The sequence below is a fragment of the Aspergillus aculeatus genome (genome assembly GCF_001890905.1).
Source record: "Aspergillus aculeatus ATCC 16872 unplaced genomic scaffold ASPACscaffold_16, whole genome shotgun sequence".
NCBI lineage: Eukaryota > Fungi > Ascomycota > Eurotiomycetes > Eurotiales > Aspergillaceae > Aspergillus > Aspergillus aculeatus.
The window spans coordinates 517,624-535,720 of NW_017962991.1; the positions used below are offsets into that span (position 1 = coordinate 517,624).

At 53.1% G+C, this 18,097-nt stretch overlaps 7 protein-coding genes across 7 annotated transcripts; 5 read left to right on the plus strand and 2 right to left on the minus strand.

The window, feature by feature from the left end:
* Nucleotides 1-2,153: 2,153 nt before the first annotated feature.
* On the plus strand, nt 2,154-3,761 carry ASPACDRAFT_63465 (protein phosphatase regulator GAC1; the record flags this gene model as incomplete). The annotated part of the gene is made up of 1 exon (XM_020203896.1): nt 2,154-3,761. The coding sequence occupies one exon, from the start codon at nt 2,154-2,156 to the stop codon at nt 3,759-3,761; it is 1,608 nt and encodes a 535-aa protein (XP_020052890.1).
* Nucleotides 3,762-5,144: 1,383 nt separating this feature from the next.
* ASPACDRAFT_63466 (histone H4) lies at nt 5,145-5,693 on the plus strand (the record flags this gene model as incomplete). The annotated part of the gene is made up of 2 exons (XM_020203897.1): nt 5,145-5,154; nt 5,392-5,693. 2 exons carry the CDS (start codon nt 5,145-5,147, stop codon nt 5,691-5,693), a joined length of 312 nt encoding a protein of 103 aa, XP_020052891.1.
* Nucleotides 5,694-6,497: 804 nt separating this feature from the next.
* On the plus strand, nt 6,498-8,379 carry ASPACDRAFT_81237 (putative mitochondrial carrier protein). Its single transcript, XM_020205830.1, has 2 exons — nt 6,498-6,695; nt 6,823-8,379. Exons 1-2 carry the CDS (start codon nt 6,660-6,662, stop codon nt 8,272-8,274), a joined length of 1,488 nt encoding a protein of 495 aa, XP_020052892.1. The 5' UTR covers nt 6,498-6,659; the 3' UTR covers nt 8,275-8,379.
* Nucleotides 8,380-9,147: 768 nt separating this feature from the next.
* Nucleotides 9,148-9,954, plus strand: ASPACDRAFT_34357 (uncharacterized protein; the record flags this gene model as incomplete). The annotated part of the gene is made up of 2 exons (XM_020200036.1): nt 9,148-9,601; nt 9,713-9,954. 2 exons carry the CDS (start codon nt 9,148-9,150, stop codon nt 9,952-9,954), a joined length of 696 nt encoding a protein of 231 aa, XP_020052893.1.
* A 190-nt stretch (nt 9,955-10,144) lies between these two features.
* On the minus strand, nt 10,145-13,649 carry ASPACDRAFT_81239 (SH3 domain protein). Its single transcript, XM_020205831.1, has 2 exons — nt 13,513-13,649; nt 10,145-13,285 (listed from the first exon to the last, which is right to left on the minus strand). The coding sequence occupies exons 1-2, from the start codon at nt 13,573-13,575 to the stop codon at nt 10,367-10,369; spliced, it is 2,982 nt and encodes a 993-aa protein (XP_020052894.1). The 5' UTR covers nt 13,576-13,649; the 3' UTR covers nt 10,145-10,366.
* Nucleotides 13,650-14,224: 575 nt separating this feature from the next.
* ASPACDRAFT_1882848 (uncharacterized protein) lies at nt 14,225-15,041 on the minus strand (the record flags this gene model as incomplete). Its single annotated transcript, XM_020198299.1, has 3 exons — nt 14,733-15,041; nt 14,603-14,694; nt 14,225-14,459 (listed from the first exon to the last, which is right to left on the minus strand). Exons 1-3 carry the CDS (start codon nt 15,027-15,029, stop codon nt 14,225-14,227), a joined length of 624 nt encoding a protein of 207 aa, XP_020052895.1. The 5' UTR covers nt 15,030-15,041.
* Nucleotides 15,042-16,266: 1,225 nt separating this feature from the next.
* On the plus strand, nt 16,267-17,692 carry ASPACDRAFT_34514 (uncharacterized protein; the record flags this gene model as incomplete). Its single annotated transcript, XM_020200046.1, has 2 exons — nt 16,267-16,981; nt 17,013-17,692. The coding sequence occupies 2 exons, from the start codon at nt 16,267-16,269 to the stop codon at nt 17,690-17,692; spliced, it is 1,395 nt and encodes a 464-aa protein (XP_020052896.1).
* Between the last annotated feature and the right edge of the window lie 405 nt (nt 17,693-18,097).

The following is an 18,097-nucleotide window of genomic DNA, read 5'->3' on the forward strand; positions in this document are numbered from 1 at the left end:
GACACACCAAGAGGAAGAGATGAGGGGCTAGACATCTGTTGCTCTCGGAGATCTCGAAGTCAAAATCCAATCTGGAGCGATGGAAGAAGGAAATCTACGAAGCAACTACTCGATGCAGTCGATGCAGTCCTGAAAGAACGGACCCGCTTCATCTACTGCCCGCTTTAGTTTTTTGCCCCTCCCTGGCTGGCAGTGGGCAGTGGGCGATGGGTGAATCAACGAGCGAAAGAGAGACATCCATTGCAGAACGAGACGAACGAGACCGTACTAGGTACCGAATTTTGCATTTCCTTGCCTGGGCGGCGGCGGCTTCGTTCTTCGACTTCTTCTTCTGCTTGCCTACCTGCTCTGCTGCAAGTTGCAACCACGTCCGAGCTCCTTCTCCCTTATCAATATCATTCCTGAATTATGTCGAGCTTTTCTGATTAGGAACCTCTTTTGCTGGGGTGGGTGGGACATTTATTTTTTCTCTCTGAATAATAAATCATCATTTATTATTTTTATTTTCCTTATTTTTGACTCTCCGGATATTTTAATTTATTTTCAGACATGTAATTAAATCCTCTCTTCATTTTTTTTTCAACGCTCTCTCTTTCTCTCTGAGTCTGAGTCTTATTATTCTTAATCATCTTCTTCTTCTACTATCTTCTCTCTATACCGACCGTCAACTGCGGCTCACTCCATTTCCCACTCCGCCCTGGGCCTGTCATCTTTCATATACTCACTCCATTTTCCCATTTTCCCCATCCTTCTCCGACAAGCCCGCCTTCGAATCCTGGTCCTCCGTTCTCCCTCCCCCTCCCTTCCTCCCCTCCATCCCGATTCACTTCTTTGTATCTACTTCAATCCCGGTTCGCCTTCAACCACCCAACCAACCAACCAAATCCGAATTCCGTTCTTCTTATTATTCTGCTTCTTTTCTTCTTTTTTCTTCTGACATCCTTCCCTTCTTCAAATCCACGTCCTCACTTCCAATCAATTATATCCCTGGCGGTTTCTGTCCTGTTTCATTCAACATCAATTCTCGTCGATGTCGCAATCAAACTGATGTCGCATCTCCAAGGTATGTTAAGTACTTGACAGAACCGAATCTCCAGCCTCCTCCGCCTGCCTGCGTCGCCTCTCACTTCCAATGGCAACCTCTTTCCTCTCTCCCTCCTCCCTCGCGCAATTAGAGAATTCAAGATGTATCCCCGGTGATTTGTTTGGTCGCAATCGCTTCGTTCTCAATTCGTACCACTGCCTGGGATCCTCTTATGTGTCGTAACACCTTGTTTGCTGCATCTGCCCTCCGCACCAAGCCTTTGCCTCCAACGCTCCTTCTACTTATCGGCACCCACTGGAACGTCGCCAGTCACACCACTCTTCCTCCACTTTTCGCTGCACGCCCAGCTCTGTCATCAACTCACTCAACTATCTTTCCCCCCCATTTATTTCCCCGTCCTGACGTGGGTCGAAGCTTCTGTCCCTCCTGCTCCACTGTCTCACGCTGCGTTTCCAACTTTGATGCTCGGAACTGACTGGAAGATAAGACCACTTTCAAAGACGCCATATCCCCGGACCTCTAGTCTCTTGATCAAAGACAGGCGTTCTTTCTCTCGCAACTCACCTCGCTTCTGGAGGATTCTCACCAATTCACTATCCACCTCCCTTTCTGTGTTGCATCACACAAGGTCGGCCGGATGCCCTACACTGCGCCGTCGAAGACGTCGCCTTCCGCGCAGCACATTGAACACTCTCCACTCACCTCCAACTCCTGTCCCAACTCGCCCACCGTGGTCTCCTCACACCCTCCCCGTCCACACCTACCTCGCTCGTACTCCTCGACGTCTTATGTACGGAGGCATCGGAGGAGCCCTTCCAATAGCAAAGCCTTCGTCTTTCCTGAGCCACACTCGTCAAAGCCAGACTATGTCAGCTACTCCCAGTCGAGTATTCGAAAGTCTCCTCCTCCCCTGAGTGACGCGGCCATTCCTCCAGGGGCCCTGATCTCTCCTCCTGATTCTGCTCCCAACTCCAGTGATGAAGAGACATCATATAGACCGCAGGGCGAGCTGCAACTGGAGAAATTAGAGGCAGCCGTGAGGTCGATAGAGCAAAGAAGGATGTCCTCGCCAGAGAGGCCGGTTGATGAAGATACGTCGTCTTCAAGCATGGCTGCTTCAACCGCCGACTCCGTGAAACATCTGCGGCCGCCTCTTTCTCGAGAAGCTCGCAAGATCTCCCATTCACGTTCGGCTACCGAGTCTTTAGTTGACCACAAGCAAGATGAAGTCTTAACTACCTCCCCGGAAGAAAGTGATCGGGATGACGAACCTCGTGTGAAGCACCCAATGGTACGCAAGAAGTCAGGAGAGCTCGTTCGGCCCGCTCTTCGTCCAGCTTCGGCTCGACGGCGTCCGTCCAGCATGCCAGGAACGCCGACATTTTCCAAGGCTGTGCACTTCGATGCTCAATTGGAGCATATCCGGCACTTTCTGCAGTTGGACAAACCCCAAGCTGTCAGTGCTGACACATCTCCTGTCGACGACTATGATGCTGCCGGGGAGTTTCCTTTCCGTCACACACCTCATGACAGCACTTCGGAATGGGAGATCACGCTCAACAACTTCCCTACTGATGTCTCCTCCCGCGCCCATCAGCGTGTCCGCCTGGAACGTCTATATCTCTCTCCTGACAAGCATACCCTGATCGGTGTTGTGGCTGTTGCTAACTTGGCCTTTCACAAACATGTTGCGGCTCGTTTCACCCTGGATCATTGGAAAACGGTATCAGAAGTAACCGCAGAGTACAACAACCAATCCCGACGGGAGCATGCCCACGATGCTTATGACAGGTTTTCATTTAATATCAAGCTGAATGATCAGACAAACCTTGAAAAGAAGACGATGTTTGTGTGCATACGCTACAATGTCGAAGGCCAAGAGTATTGGGACAACAACCATCACAAGAACTTTCAAGTCAATTTCACAAAGATCATGAAACCAAAGGTCGGGCAGACGAACCCACAGCCAACGAAGCCTCGCACCGCGTTGCCTCGCAGCAGGAGCTTTGTGGTGTCCACCACTCGTCCCCATTCGATGCCTTCGTCGTTTAGCAACTTTTCCGAGATGGATAAGTATGTGTCTTTCGGCAACTCACCCAAGGCCGCCAAGGAAACTCAATTGTGTGATGATGAGCCGCATGATGTTGAGGTTGCTGCTCCCATTCGTCGTGATAAGCAGAATCATCAGGTCTTTGGCAACCGCTATGATTTTGAGGCATCATTGACGGCGGCTATGAAGACCAAACCGACGCATGACCGAACAACCTTGGCCGCCCGCGCCAAATCTAATCCCTCGCCGCATGGTCATCATCAGCAGACTTCAGAGAAGCGGATGAGTCCTCGTGATAACATCTCCAGCCATGCAAACGGCAATGGCCATCAAACAAGTTCTGTGTCCAGTCACAAACCCTCCACCCTAGTATCGAGCAAACCACATCGCGAGTCCTCCGTATATAAGGAGCTGGTGGATAAGTATTGTTTCTTCGGCTCGCCCAACTTCTCGACGGACGGGAACGATTCCACGGCCGTCAAGGACTTTGCAAGCCGAACAAGCTCCAGCAGCAGTTCCAGCGCAGGTTCTCCATGCTCGTCACCTCACCTCGAGGCGGCATATGGTGCCGATTCACGAACTTCCTCCCCTAGTCACATCGGATACCCCTACATTCAGAATAATTTCCTCAAAGAGACCAACACCCCAGCAATTATCCAAGGATGAAGCAAAAACCCCTATCCTCCCGAAACCGTCCTCTTCCTCCATTGAATGTCGATACATATCTCAGACTTTGTATCCGGACGATACGATGCTTGTATGGATGGGCAGGCATCGCCTTGTTACATGCGAATTTTTCCACACCCGGTCCGATTATTTCGACGGCGTCATTCTACCTTTCCGCAATCAGATGCGTGCCACAGACACATTTGCAAAACTGTTTGGCAAATTTTCAGCGCGAGCAGTCAGGGTTCAGCCGCCCCTTGGCTCTCGGTATATTTTTCGGATACGCGGTCTGGAGCGTCAGGCTCCGGATTCTCTGCGATGTGTAATAAACCGCGAGAATCCGGGATGATGCCGGGCAAGTTATCCTGTTTATTAATTTACATTTAACCAAGTAGTAGTCCACTACGATGACGATTACGACCTGATGGCTTTTTATCGTTTCTCCTCGACTGTCCCGACTCTGTTCAGATCATTTCTTGTTTGTTGATTACTTGTATGTCCGTGAGATTCAGAAGGCGTTTGTTTCAAAAAGTCGATCTGCATCGGCCTTATCTGCTTCTTCGTGCTCAGCATTTTGTTCCTCCTGCCTCTTCCAGCGTTCGTACATGTTCTATTGTGGGTGGGGCCGGCAAAGATGGCTTGTCGTTATTTAATGTGTCATTTGACGAGAGGAGTTTTTGGGATGTCCGGATGCAGTCTGAAGCCTGACTGGGTGAATCACAGAACATCTTCACTTTCCACATGAGGGTTGCAAGTAGATGTAGATGTAGAAGTAGGATAATAGTTTTGCATGTCGTAGCCAGTGCTAGGCCAGTTATCAATGAAAAGAGGGTGGTGTTAGCGATCTGTGAGTTCTTCTTTCCTTTGTTCACTGTGTACAAGCTGCTTCCATGTATTACAAGCAACCTTGGAGTTAATGGGTGCGTGGTCCAGGCCTTGAGTTGGGGAAGAGGGGCAGTGGGCACGTGACCGGCGTACCCGCAGCGGGAAGGCGGCTCCAGGCGGACGCGTTGGCAGCCATACCTAGACCACCTTACTGTACCTTTCCCAGGGCTGCCAGCTGCAGTGCCCTTTCACCCGTCTCCAAAGTGGCCGTTCATAACGCCCTTTTTTTCAGCCGCAACCCACCAATCAGCCGTTTCCATTTCATTTTGATCCTTCCAGATCACCCTTTGACGCTTAGTCACTCAAAATCACGCTCTCGCTTGCCGCCCACTCCGCAAACCTATTTAAACCGTCTCTCTTCTCCTTGTCCCCTCTCTTACAACCTCTGATTTTCTCTGGCCCGCTACGCGTCACGTCGACCATCCATCTATCTTCCACCCCGCGTTTTATCATTGTTCTTCGCTCATCCATCTCGGTTTTTAAGCACATTCTGCCAAGATGACTGGACGTAAGTAATCTTCTTCTATTTTCTTTTCCTTTCTGTTTATCGTGTTGCTGTTACGCGTATTGTTACGTGGTTTGCCCGTCTGCTGTGGCTGGATGAGGCTGCTTCGCAGCACCCTGCTCCGACAGCACGTGATCGCAACCCCTGCCTGACGCTCCGTCCCTCACTTCGCCACACTATCTCAAGCTCTCTCGCTCTCTTATCTTCCCTACCAAATACTAACCGCTCTTCAATCAACAGGTGGCAAAGGAGGAAAGGGTCTCGGCAAGGGTGGTGCCAAGCGTCACCGTAAGATTTTGCGTGACAACATCCAGGGTATAACCAAACCCGCCATCCGCCGTCTCGCCCGCCGTGGTGGTGTCAAGCGTATCTCCGCCATGATCTACGAGGAGACCCGTGGTGTTTTGAAGTCCTTCCTCGAGTCGGTCATCCGTGATGCCGTCACCTACACCGAACACGCCAAGCGCAAGACCGTCACCTCGCTGGACGTTGTGTACGCCCTCAAGCGCCAGGGCCGTACCCTCTACGGTTTTGGTGGTTAAACGCCGTCTGTTCTGCTTTGATCTCTCTATCGTCACATCATCTCGTCTGTTCAACTTGTTCTCCATCGCTTGCCCATCAAGTGGCTCGCCAACACGACGTATTCTCTTTTCTGTCGCCATGCGCCAATCTTCGGAATATAACTGGAGGATAGATTCATGAAATGGATGGATGGATGAAATACGACGATCACGAGAGACGACAAGTTTGTCTTCGGTCTTCTTTTGCTTGGGATACTTTTCGCTTTCATGCAATGGGTTACGGGGTTTCAGGATCTGGTCGGGCATTGGTCGTTAATATCATCTGTTTCTAATTTTCTCCTGTTTTCTTTTTCTACCAGGACTGTGGATTCTGGCTTGGGAGGTTTTTTCCATGAGTTGCAGCACCCAAAATTGTCGATCTCGTTGTCTGCGTGTAGATCGGTCGCGTCAAGCATTCTTTGGGTGGATAGATGAATGAAGAACTCCCTATCAGCCTGTCACGTTCTCCTCTTGATTCCAGAATATAGGACGTCAGCCTGATTGGCGGGATGTCGGCATTCCAATGCGTAGATTTGACTCTCTGTGATCTCATGGTGCTTGAGCAGAGTTATGCAGTAGATGGACGGACAGAATCACATAGACCCGCCCCGGGGCGATGATGTAATGGGCCCGGCCCCCCTCCCGCTCGCCCTTTCGGGTCAGTCAACCTCGGTCATCACACCATGCCGTCTGATGGATGGGCTACCTACTTACTAGAACAAAGTGGAACGATGCACCGTCGACTGATACTCTTCCACCTTATCTCCTGATTTCTTTCAATTAGCAAGTATATTTGAGCCAGACTGCGCTTGCTACTTACTCATCACCACAACGCAAACATACTAGAAGAACAAGATCCCCCAAACAAACCGCCCATGTCCTGATGCGATCACTTTCTCTCAAACCAATCGACCAATCCAGCCCAAAGGTATAACAGCGTGATGAACAATGTCAGAATACAAGATGTCCTATGAGGCGGAGCTGGTACGTTACCCCCTTCCCCCTTTGACTCTCTTATGACTCCGAACGCGGCCTACGCACCACTTGGAAAATGGTTCGGTTCACCACACCTGATAGCAAGCGCTAAGCGGTACGGCATTCCGAAATCTAGGACTCCTACCAACTCTACCACCGCTACGAACAGCCTCGCCGACCCCAAGGCCAGGATCCAGACTGGAAACAGGCGGCGCTGCGGGGCCCCGCTCTGCCGGCGCTGGGCAACGCCCTGGCCGGCGCCATTGGCGCGGCCCTGAGCAATGTGGCGACGTATCCGCTGAGTCTGATCGTCGCGCGGTTGCAGACGCAGCAGATGAAACGCCCAAACCAGCCAGAACAAGAAGATGGGAAGGCGAAGCTAAAAGACCAAAATGCTGGAGACGATGATGATGGCTACGCCGGTGTCCTCGACGCAGCCCGCAAGATCTACGCGCAGGAAGGGGGACTGGGGAGCTTCTATACGGGTCTCGCGCAGGATACCGCCAAGTCGGTGTTCGACTCGTTTTTGTTCTTCCTGGCGTATGAGTTTTTGCGGCAGCGGAGGATACGGGCTCGATTTGGTGGTAGTGGTGGCGCGCGGAGGAAGAATACCGTGTTGCCGGTGTTGGATGAGTTGGTGATCGGGGTGGTGGCGGGGGCGTTTGCGAAGCTGTTCACGACGCCGTTGGCGAATATTGTGGCGAGGAAGCAGACTGCTGGCAAGAGAGGGTCGGTGGGAAGCAGTTCGAGGGAGATTGCGGCGCGGATTCGCGCCGAGAAGGGGCTGCGTGGGTTCTGGTCCGGGTATTCGGCCTCGCTGATCTTGACGCTCAATCCGTCGTTGACTTTCTTCTTGAATGAGGTGCTGAAGTATGCGCTGCTGTCGCGGCGGCGGCGGCGGGATCCGATGCAAAGATCAAGGTCCCTCTCGCCGGCGGTCACGTTCCTGCTGGCGGCGCTGAGCAAGTCGGCGGCCTCGGCGGTGACGTATCCGTTCTCCAAGGCTAAGACCCGTGCGCAGGTCATGGGCGATGACTCTTCGTTGTCGTCATCTGCGCGAAAAGCTTCAGATGGGGAGCAGGCGAAGGAGAACAGCAACGCGGAGACGGACGAGGGGATCTCGTTCACGCCGGCCATCGTCAGCAATGTCATCAACATTGCTCGCACGGAAGGCGTCGCGGGCCTGTACGCGGGTCTGCCGGCGGAGGTCCTCAAGGGCTTCTTCTCGCATGGTTTCACCATGCTGGCCAAGGACGCGGTGTACTCGGCCATCGTGCAGAGCTATTACCTGCTGCTGATCGCGCTGCGCAAGTACCCGAGCCCCGAGGAGCTGATCCAACGCGCCCGCGAACAGGCCGAGGAGTATGCGGACGTCGCGCGGGAGGGGGCTCGTGACTTGGCCGAGAAGACCAAGCAGGGCGCGGAGGAGGTGATGCACTCCCTGACCGCACAGGGGGAGCCCGAGGAGGCCAATCTGCTGGGGAATAACGAGACGGCGGAGATGGTGGGCGACTATGTCGAGGACGATGGCACCCACAAGGATCTGTATCATTGGTTCTGGGAGAAGGATCGGGAGGGAAATTACTGATGTTGGGGTTGGGTTTGGGGTTGGGTGGATTTCGAAGAGATTGAGCGTTCATCTACATCTGTACTAATTTTTCTGGGAGTGTAGTTTCAAGATCATTGACTTTGCATATTGCCTGTTTCTTGTCAATTGCTCAAACCACGGTCTTTTGTCTGCAAAGCCGGGAGTCGGTAGTCTGCAGCGACCAGTCCCGGGCTGACTATTTCCAGTAACCACCCTGAATCATACCGAAGCGGTTTGCATCTCCACAGTTCAATTCCAAGGGCTGTATGCATAATAGTTCCTAGTTGACGGAACACTGGTATGGAAGGGTCCTTGGAGTCCTCAGTCAACAATCAACAATAGTCCTCAACACACAGTGCATCCTGCAGACTAATCTCGGCCTATGTCTACACATCACCTAGGAAATTCCCATCAATGAGCCGTTTTTAAGCCTTAGGCTTATATCCGAATACAGACCCATCAACGAGGTTTCTTCCTGGTGACGCGGCCGGAGGACAGCTGAAGTGTCTGCCATCTTTCCAAAAGATTGTTCAATCTTAATCTAAAGTGGTGAGGGTGGTAAGGGTGGGCTGCAAGCTGACTGACGCTGACGATAATGAAGGCGGGCTAGTCCGACTACTAAGCTAACTAACTAACTAACCTAGCACTGTACGCAGTACCTAGTGGTAACTTATCCTCCCGTCCATCGGCACACAAGAGCATCTTCTCACGAGTGCAGTCCAAAGCAAGAAGTAAGAAACCTTGAAGTAGTATAAGTATCCGTCTGTCCTCCTTCCGCCATTTAAAAAACTACATGCCACAAAAAACCCACAGCACATCGCACCGCAAACCCCTCCTCAGCTTGATACCCCAACATTATCACCAAGTGAAAAAATGCCACTCCCACCCCTCCAAATCCACCCCGTCACCGAACCCGACCTCCCCGCCCTAACCCGCCTCTTCTACGCCGGGTTCACAACGCCCACCGACCGCCAGATGTTCCCAGACACGCCGGGCCTCCGCGCCTGGTGGGCCGCCGCCAATCGCCAGGATCTGGAGCAGAAGGCCGGGGTCCGCTACCTGAAGGTGGTGGATCCGGGGCTCTGCCCTGCTGGTGCCGCTGCCGCACCGGACGCGAAAGAAGGCGATGCTGCTGCTGCTGCTGCTGCTGCTGACAACGACACCAGTATAATCGCCTACGGGAAATGGGATCTCGATCCGGGCCACCGTGGCGCTCGGTTCCCCGAATGGCATTCGGACTCGGATGCGGCGTTGTGTGAGCAGTTCTTTGGCGGGTGTGAGGTGGTGAGGAGGGAGGTTATGGGGCAGAGGAGAGGGGGATATTATTGTATTTCTCCCTGTTCCTGGTTTGCTTTCTTGTTAATCTTTGGGGGGAGGGGGTTTGGGCTTGGGTTGGAGGAGGAGGAGGAGGATGATAAGTTACTGACCGTAAACACAGACCTCGATATGTTAGTGACGCACCCGCAGCACCGGAGACGCGGAGCGGCGACCATGTTGGTCCGTTGGGGCTGCGAGCTGGCGGACCGTACGGGAATGCTCGTGTATATCGATTCGACGCGCGCCGGGGTGCCGGTGTATGAGCCGTTGGGGTTTGTGGTGGTGCGCGAGGATGCGGAGGCGGAGTTGTTTAGTATGGTGAGGGAGCCAGGGGCTGCCTCTTCCGATGTTCGTGAAGGATGAAAGATGGAAGATGGAAGTCTGGCTGTGGGAGTTGGGCGATCAGGCTCGGTTCTCTTCTGGTGGGTTTGGGTCGGATAGAGAGACTGGATGGTTTTCCCTGGTGCAAGCCTAATCCGGTAGACTGTTCCTGGATGTTTATTCGACTCAGACTCTACATATCAGCGCCATATAAGAAAGTAATTAGCATGATATCAAAGGTAAGTCATAATTCATAATCATCATCATATGCTACATCATTCATGCACATCGTAAGAAATGGCCCGTCTCACGCCCATGTCAGTCGGTCATAAGAAATCAGAAACAAAACCAGAAGCATGCAAAACAGAAAAGAAACGACCCTCAAACACAGCCCCCAAGTAAACCTGCCTCGAGTACCTGTATCAAGACCTTCTAGCCATCGCCATCATCGATACTAGACGATCTCATCCACCACATGCACATGCGAGCCCGGAAACAACCCCGTCAGGCCGGCATAACAGCCCCAGTACCAGTCATCGTTGATGTTCTCGGCTTCGGTGATTTCAGCACCGCGAGGGAACATCAGTTCATCTTTGACGCCGTCTTCAGGGTACCACGACCACAGAGCATGGACAATCAGCCCAACGCCTCCATCTGGAGGAAAGCGTCTTGATGCCGATGCCGGTGCAGCGGAGTTGGGCAGGGTTGGAGCAGCGAATGTCGGCGTATTTGGGGTGCTGGGTTCTGAGGACGGAGGAGACGTAAGGGCGGTGCGATCGCGCTCGCCGCCAAGTGGCCAGGGACGAAGACGGGAGGCCTTTTTGCGTCGCTCCGAGCCTTCCTTCCAAAGCCAGTCGCCGGGTGCGAATTCGGGCGATGCAACTCCTGGCCCTGCTCCAGTTGCAGCAGACGACGAAAATGATGTGGTGTAATGAGGGAAAGGAGAGTTCGGAGTTCCAGGAGTCGACGCAGTCGCATGGATGCTTGTAGGAGTAAGAACAGCAAATGGAGAAGATGACGACTGTTGAAGGTGGTCGTCGTTCAAGGCACATCCGCCCACTAGATCCCTGACGATGACACGGCGCTGCCCCTCGTCGTGATCTTCAAAGCCAACGACAATCATGCGGTGCCCCTTGATGCAGCGCCTCCAGCCATTGTGACCGTTCTCCTTGCGAATCTTGCCAGTGGCAACAAGGCGCAGGTAGCAATTCGCGCAGATGTCGTAGTCGCCGTCATTGCATACAAGGCAGTGGAAGCGGAGCGTTGATGCGGGGATCGGGTGTGTGCAAATGTCGCAATTTGTGGTGAAAGAAAGAATCTTGAAAATCTCAGTTCCTGACCCGGAGGCGTCACTGCAGTCGTTCGAGGCGCCATTTGGTGCGATTGTGTTTGCCCCCGTTGGCGATGCTAATGGGCTATCACGGGTGATGCGGCAGATGGGAAGCAGGGCGTGCGTGCAGCAGCGACCTTGGTTGACGCAGCTGTTGCAAAAGCCCCAGTCTCCTTCGTTGCATTGATTACACTTCCAGAGGCAGTCGTTTGCTGACGAATGGCAGCTGTCGCAGAACAGCCCAGTCTGCAATCTTCGGGCGGGGTCGTCGTTGGTGACCATTCGCCCGTCTCTGTCGGAACGGTAGGCAGATTCTGGTGCTCGAAGATACTTGCAAGACTGGAGTATATGCGATGAATCGACAAGGGATCGAGGCTCACCGGTCGATGATGCGCGAATGCGTTCGAGATCCGCTTTTGCGGACGCTCCGAAGCCAGCCCAATTGAGGCAGCCGCGCCCGATGCGATAGCATCGCAGACATAGGTAGAAGTTTCCGTCTTTACACGTGGGACACTTCTTATGTAGGTCATACTGTATGTTGGGCTTGTCGCACCGGTCGCACTTGATTGATGGTTCCATGTACAGTGTCGCAGAACGGGGAGGCGCGTTTGATCGAGAGGATGAAGGTCGTGAACGAGGCTCCTGCCTTGCTGCGACAGCTACCTCGGCCACTAAAGAGCTGGTTGGAGGCGATATTGTTGAGGGCTCATCCGGGCTTGAAGGCCAAGAACCGTTGCGTCCCCTGTGATTCAAAGTCGTGGCCACTCGAGGAGAATCAATCGACGATCTTCCAGACGGGCGAAGCTGCCTCTCCCTTGCCCCTTCAACCCAGATGTTGGGAACGTTCTGTTCAGATGCAGTGGCACGGCGTGATCGGGATGCTGCTGAAGCCTCCGCTGTGCGAACGCGACCAGCTTGCGAGTTTCGGGGTCGATCAGCAACCATGTCACTTGACGATCGCGCTGCAGGCCGCAGCGAGACTTCCGAAGAGGACGCCGCGCTGACCGGTACAGGCGACGTCCTTCGACGTGTCCTAGTTCCCCCTTGGTCTGACAGACGTCTTTGATGGCCCGAATGCCCATCACGCGCGACAAGCGGATCCAGAAGATATGGTCTCGAGACCGGGGGACCGCCATTCGACTCTCGCGTATCCCTCATAGCAGCAGCACCTGTACCATTTTCCGCCCTTTGCACAGACTGGGATCGCGCGCGAGGCCGAGAAGGCGGGGTCTGCGAGTGTTCTCGAGATTCCGTCCGTTGCTGCTGAGACCGTGCTCGTAGCCTATGCCTTCGACGATAGGCATCCGCAATGCGCTCACTGAGCTCTTCCTCCTGTGACGGACCCATGTTATCCAGATCGATATCATCCAACAACCCCTCCTCAAAGATCTGTCGCAAGATCTCCTCTTGCATCGTTTCCGTATCCGACAAACTGAGCAGCGACCTCAAGCTCGACTGATGTTCCACCCGCCTTGTCGACCGTTCCGGTCCCTCCTCCCCAGCTGTCGTCCGCCGTGGTTGTCGTCGTGAAGAACCCTCCCGTCGTCGTCGAGACCGACCATCCTCCTCCCTTCGACGCTCATCCGAATCAGTACCCGTGCCCTCCACTCGCCGATGACGACTCTGCGACGAATGTCGCGAGCGCTGCTGCTGTTGTTGTTGACGATATCCCGACCGACTGTCTTGCAAACTGAAAGCCCTCACTTCCTCCAGCACCCTTCGATCCTCCGCATCTGAGTCCGCATCCGTGGACGGAAAGACCGAATCGCCCGGTTTATACCTCTGCGCAACCTCCTCCTTCTCCGCGGCGGATTTGCCCCGGTCGGGACTGGCCGCCAAGACCATATCCAACAATGTCGTCACGGTCGCATTGGGACGGGTGTCGCGCACGGCCGCTCGGCATGATGGGCAGGTGAAGCGGGCGGACGAAGACGGTCGGGAACGGGTTCCTTGTACGGCGAACCACTCCTTGAGGCACGAGCCGCAGAAGGTGTGGAGGCAGTTGAGGAGGGTGAGGGGTTGGTAGAGAAGGTCGGTACAAATCTAGGTGGAGTTGACTGTCATTAGTTTCCTGCATATTTTTCCGTCGATGATCTTTCTGTTCTGTTCCGTTCCAAGGAGAACGGAGGTTATGTCTACTACTATGTAGTAGTTCTGACAGATGAGCTGGCACGCAAGGAGGCGAATGGAGAACGTCGAATCATGGTGGGGGGGAGGGACACCCTTCATCTCTCCCGCAGCATTCCAGTGGTTCATGTCACCAAACTTACCGAACAAGTCAATTCTTTTTCGAGATCTCTCAGGCCTGGACCTGAGTGTGGTGCTGTCGACATGGAGGTACCAGAGAGAGGAAGTATCTGGAGGAATGGGAGGAGTTAGGAGGAGTTAGGAGGAAAAAAGAGTCAAACGGAGTCAACCAGAGTAATCAGAGTCAAGGTAAACAGGAAGGAAGATGGAGTGAGTTGAGGCCTGAAGAGAAAGGGAATGAGCGGGAACTTAGTGGGAGAAGACCTGGAAGAGGCTGGGATTGCAGTGGGACTGGGAATAGGTCTGGGTCTGGGGCTGGGCTGGGCGGCCAGTCGGTTCAGGCACCACAAACACCCCGCCAGGCCCACTCGCTACCGTAACCGTAACCGCTCCACCATGCACGAGCAATGTTTATTCTCTATCTCTCCACATCTATGCAGAATTGTTCACACGAGTGGAATTCCAGAGATCAACTAGACTGACTTCTAGTGGCATTTTGGCTTCTCAATTAATCTTTCATTCTCGATCTACCATGTCAACGAGACGAATAAGCCTGTGCTTCCACAGAGGAAAGCCTTTGTCAAACACCTTCAAATGAACTACATTGGTAAGATGTACTGAATTCAGAAGGCCGTGCTTAGACCATGGTTCTGACAACGTATCAGCAATTAGCATCCTGTGACCGTCACTCACTCTTCCTCCAGACCAGCCAATTTCACCAACTCAATCACCTCCTCATTTCCCTCCCTGCTTTGCAGCCCACAGAATCGATCGCCCCATCTTATCTCTAAAGTGAACATTTGCCCCCTTGCCCAGCAGATGCACCACCGGCTCTCGCTGGCCCATGTACGTCGCGCGATACAACACTGTGCTCCATCGATCTGCCTCCACGATCCCACAGTTCGTCCACAACCCACTGGCTTCTTCCAGATCCGCCCCGTGCTCCACCAGCAACTCCAGCGCCTCCATACTACCCAGCTCGCCGCGGCAATGTGCGCGGCACTTCTCCTTTGGCGCCATCCACGCTGCAGCATCAATCGGAGAATCTCCACGGACGGCTTTTCGCCAGTTAATGCGGCCACACCGGGCTCCAGGTCATCATACCCGCATCACGCCTCGTTGGTATCCTGTCCTTTCTCTAGCAGGAAGCGCGCGATCTCCACATTGCCGTAGTAGGCTGCTAGACTCAGCCCATCACCGACGACCTCGCTGTGGTGGTCGTTCAGTCGAACCCCTTCTTGACGAGGGTCTTCCAGATGGTAAGGGGCTGCGCGTAGCAGGCTTGGTGGTAGAACTCATTATTCACGAAGCCTGGCGCGATCTGAAACCCCTCACTGCAGAGCCAGTCCAATATGTCGAGCTGAGCTTTGCCTGCCGCCCGGGCGACGATGTGGGCCAGTAGGCTTGGTTGCTTTTCGGGATCGGTTGACTGGCACAGGTCTCGAATAGCCTGAAGATTGCCGCTGGTGATGTCTGTCTCAACTTTCTCCTGCACGTGCTTTTCCAGAGATGACTCCATGATAAAATTGTGCGTCTTCATATCAGGGAGCGAAGAACAAGCACGATGCCTGATAGAAAAGGTCGTATTCCGTGCTTCATGATGCAAATGAGCAGCCCGGATGTGGAACTCTGAAATAAGTCAATGACGGAAAGCTCTGCGGTGTCCTGGTTTGAGCTGCTGAAGTTGGCGAGAATTGTTCAGAAATCATCCCAGCGGGTTTGTTCCACTGCGCCTTGTGAGTGAAAGAGATAAGAACCCTGTCAGATTCCCAATTTGGTCTCCATTGACTTTGTTAGTTGGCTTACAACTATCATAGGTAACCAACAAACAACTTCCACTTAGTGTTGAGCATCACCATCATCATCGTTTGATGTTCCAAGCAGGAACCCACTCATGAGCTTCTTCACCAGCCAGCCGCAGAAGTCCATCAACGAGCTGGTCAAGTGGCCGAACAAGCAACACCTCACCCGGTGCGCGACATCTGGAAGAACGCCAACTTCTTCCAGAAGGGCTAGTATAGGGAGGTTGACGCGGCCACCTTCACCCGCTCCCAGCGGGCCTTCTCCAAGCACTACGCGCAGCAGCCAGTGGGCACCGCCTACCCCGCCTGCCCGCACGACAGGGCCCTTGCGAAGACTAGCACCATCTACAGCTCGACGCTGTAGATGATGCTAGTCTTCGCGAATGTATACAGCTTTGGGATGTTCCGAAAGCGCTTGGGGATTTCTCCTCGCGGTTCACCCCCATCAGGGAGAGGATGAGGTTTCCAGGGAGGGTGAGTGGTTGCAGGCGAGACAACACGAAAACACTACCACGACCTCCCCATGCCACCTCAGATCTTCCCATGAGCAGTTCTTCTTTTCGGATGTTTTCAGGGCCATTACTTTCTTTCTACTTAGATCACCTGTTCCGTGATCAGTTCATTGTCCGCTCAACCCTGGTTATCTGCATCTAAAATCGGTTTCTTGGTGATTACTCGAGCGAGTGAGGCATCTGAATCAGCTATCTATGTAAGCTTTTCAGGTCATCAGGGGAGAATCTTGATATTAAGGCACGTGTTAGTATACGTTAGGAAGGAGTCGAACGGCCCCCCGGTTCTATAAGAAAGACGGGAAATTGACACTTGACCCTGCCCATAGGTACCTCGAGACGATTCATACCGTGACCCGGAAGATGCACTGAAAAGTGCTGAAAAGTGCACGATTACTGACTATAATGAGATCTCAAGATTATTGCCCTCTTTCTGTGGTTCTCACTCGACCAAAAGGTCCAAGAGATGTCTATCTTTGATCCCGACGGACATGTTCTGTCACCCCTCGACCATAGCATCCCAAAGGTGTATTTCACTTTCTACCTCTCTTTCAGCCTGCAGCAGCCAGAAAAGGGCTTGGAGTCACTTCGAAGCGGCATCAGAAAGATGGCTGAGGCCATTCCGATTATCACGTATGATGTGGTATTATCCGATATCATATCCCCGGAGAACGTTCACTGCATCCGACCTCCCTCCAGCTCAACCCAGTCCCTATCTTTACTCCAAGTTAGAGACCGTTTTCATGAATCGGTAGCAGTGTCTGTGAGCATTTCCACCTGTACGGGAGCCGAAGAGTTGGAATTCTCCAAGAAGTACGCACCTCTGCCGACAGTTTTGGATCACACGCAACCCCAGCCTGCTATAAAATTTGCCGCCAAGATGACGACGAATGGGATTCTTCTGGGTGTCAGCTTCAACAACCTGGCCTTTGACGGCACCGGGGTTGGTAACATTCTCGGTGTTCTAAGTCATTGCTGCAGTGGTACGCAGAGCACGGCAGACCTACATGAAGTCAACATGAAATTGCGTCCGCAATTGTGCCTTGAAGATGCAACCGGCAAAAGCGTATGGAAAGACTTCTCTGCCAGTTACAGCGCGGAAAGCCCTTTATCATGTTTACCCCCTGCAAAGTGCCATTCGGAAATAGCACCGCCGCTCTTCGAATCCTTCCAATTCAAACGTGCCGGACCGAACGATCAGTCGGTTGAAAGGTGTTTGTACTACCTTACTATCCACCAACCACCAGCACGAGACAAATGTGACCTCTCCGGATCACATCTCATGCCATGATGTGCTGGCCTCCCTTCTTGAGGTGTGTCTGCGTCAGAATCAAGCCCCAACACTGCACAAGAATAAATACACGATCTCCTTTGCGGCCAACCTCCGGCCTCACATGAGGCCGCCCTGGCCTGACCTATATCTCGGAAACATGGTCGCCATGTTGCACGTGCCACAGTCGTCCTTGACAGAGAACGTCAACATCAACAAAGGGATCATCGCGGCACATCATCTCAACATGCACAATGAGGACTTGATCCAAGTTGCCAACACAGCCTCCGCAATCCATCAGGAGATCCGAACCCTGACGGACCCGCACATTCGCAGCTTAATCACTTCTTTGCGGCTGCAGCGCGACTGGGGAGCAATGAGCATCAAAGGAGGTAAGTTTTCCGTCACCAGCCTTCGGCATTTGAATATTTATAACTTCAACTTCGGCAGAGATCTGGGCACGGTAGCTGACTTTCGCTTACATGTGGGGCTGCTGGATGGTTTCCTGTGTGTAGTTCTTCCCAAAGGGCAGCACAAAGCATGGGACATTCAGTTTATGCTGCAAGAAGAACAAGTTCAAGCAGTCAAAAGCCATCATCTTTTTTCGTTGGTTAATGAATGAATGTGATGGGCATGTTAAGCATGGTTACTGTGCCTACCCATTGCACGGAACCATGGATCGAGGGTAACCCCCCCCCCTCCTTCTGTATACCAGGTACCATGTGCTTGTCGTGAGCTAGGAAATGAGTTCCGGAGGGGGAGGCTCCCTTTTCCCTTTCAGAAGGGCAGGAGCCAGTCGTACCTGGGCAACAACTAGCAACCGTCCTAGGGAAGGATGCGCCTTCCGAGCCAGTTTGATGTCCCTCTATAATGGGTTTGGCTAGGAGGAATGCACCACTCTTCTCCATCTCCCAACAACCCTCATCCACTTACCATTACTATATCCAAACCATGTCTCGGTCGATCCTACCTCAAGACCGCGAAGGTCCATCCGGAGAAATCCAATACATCGCGGAGACATGATTCC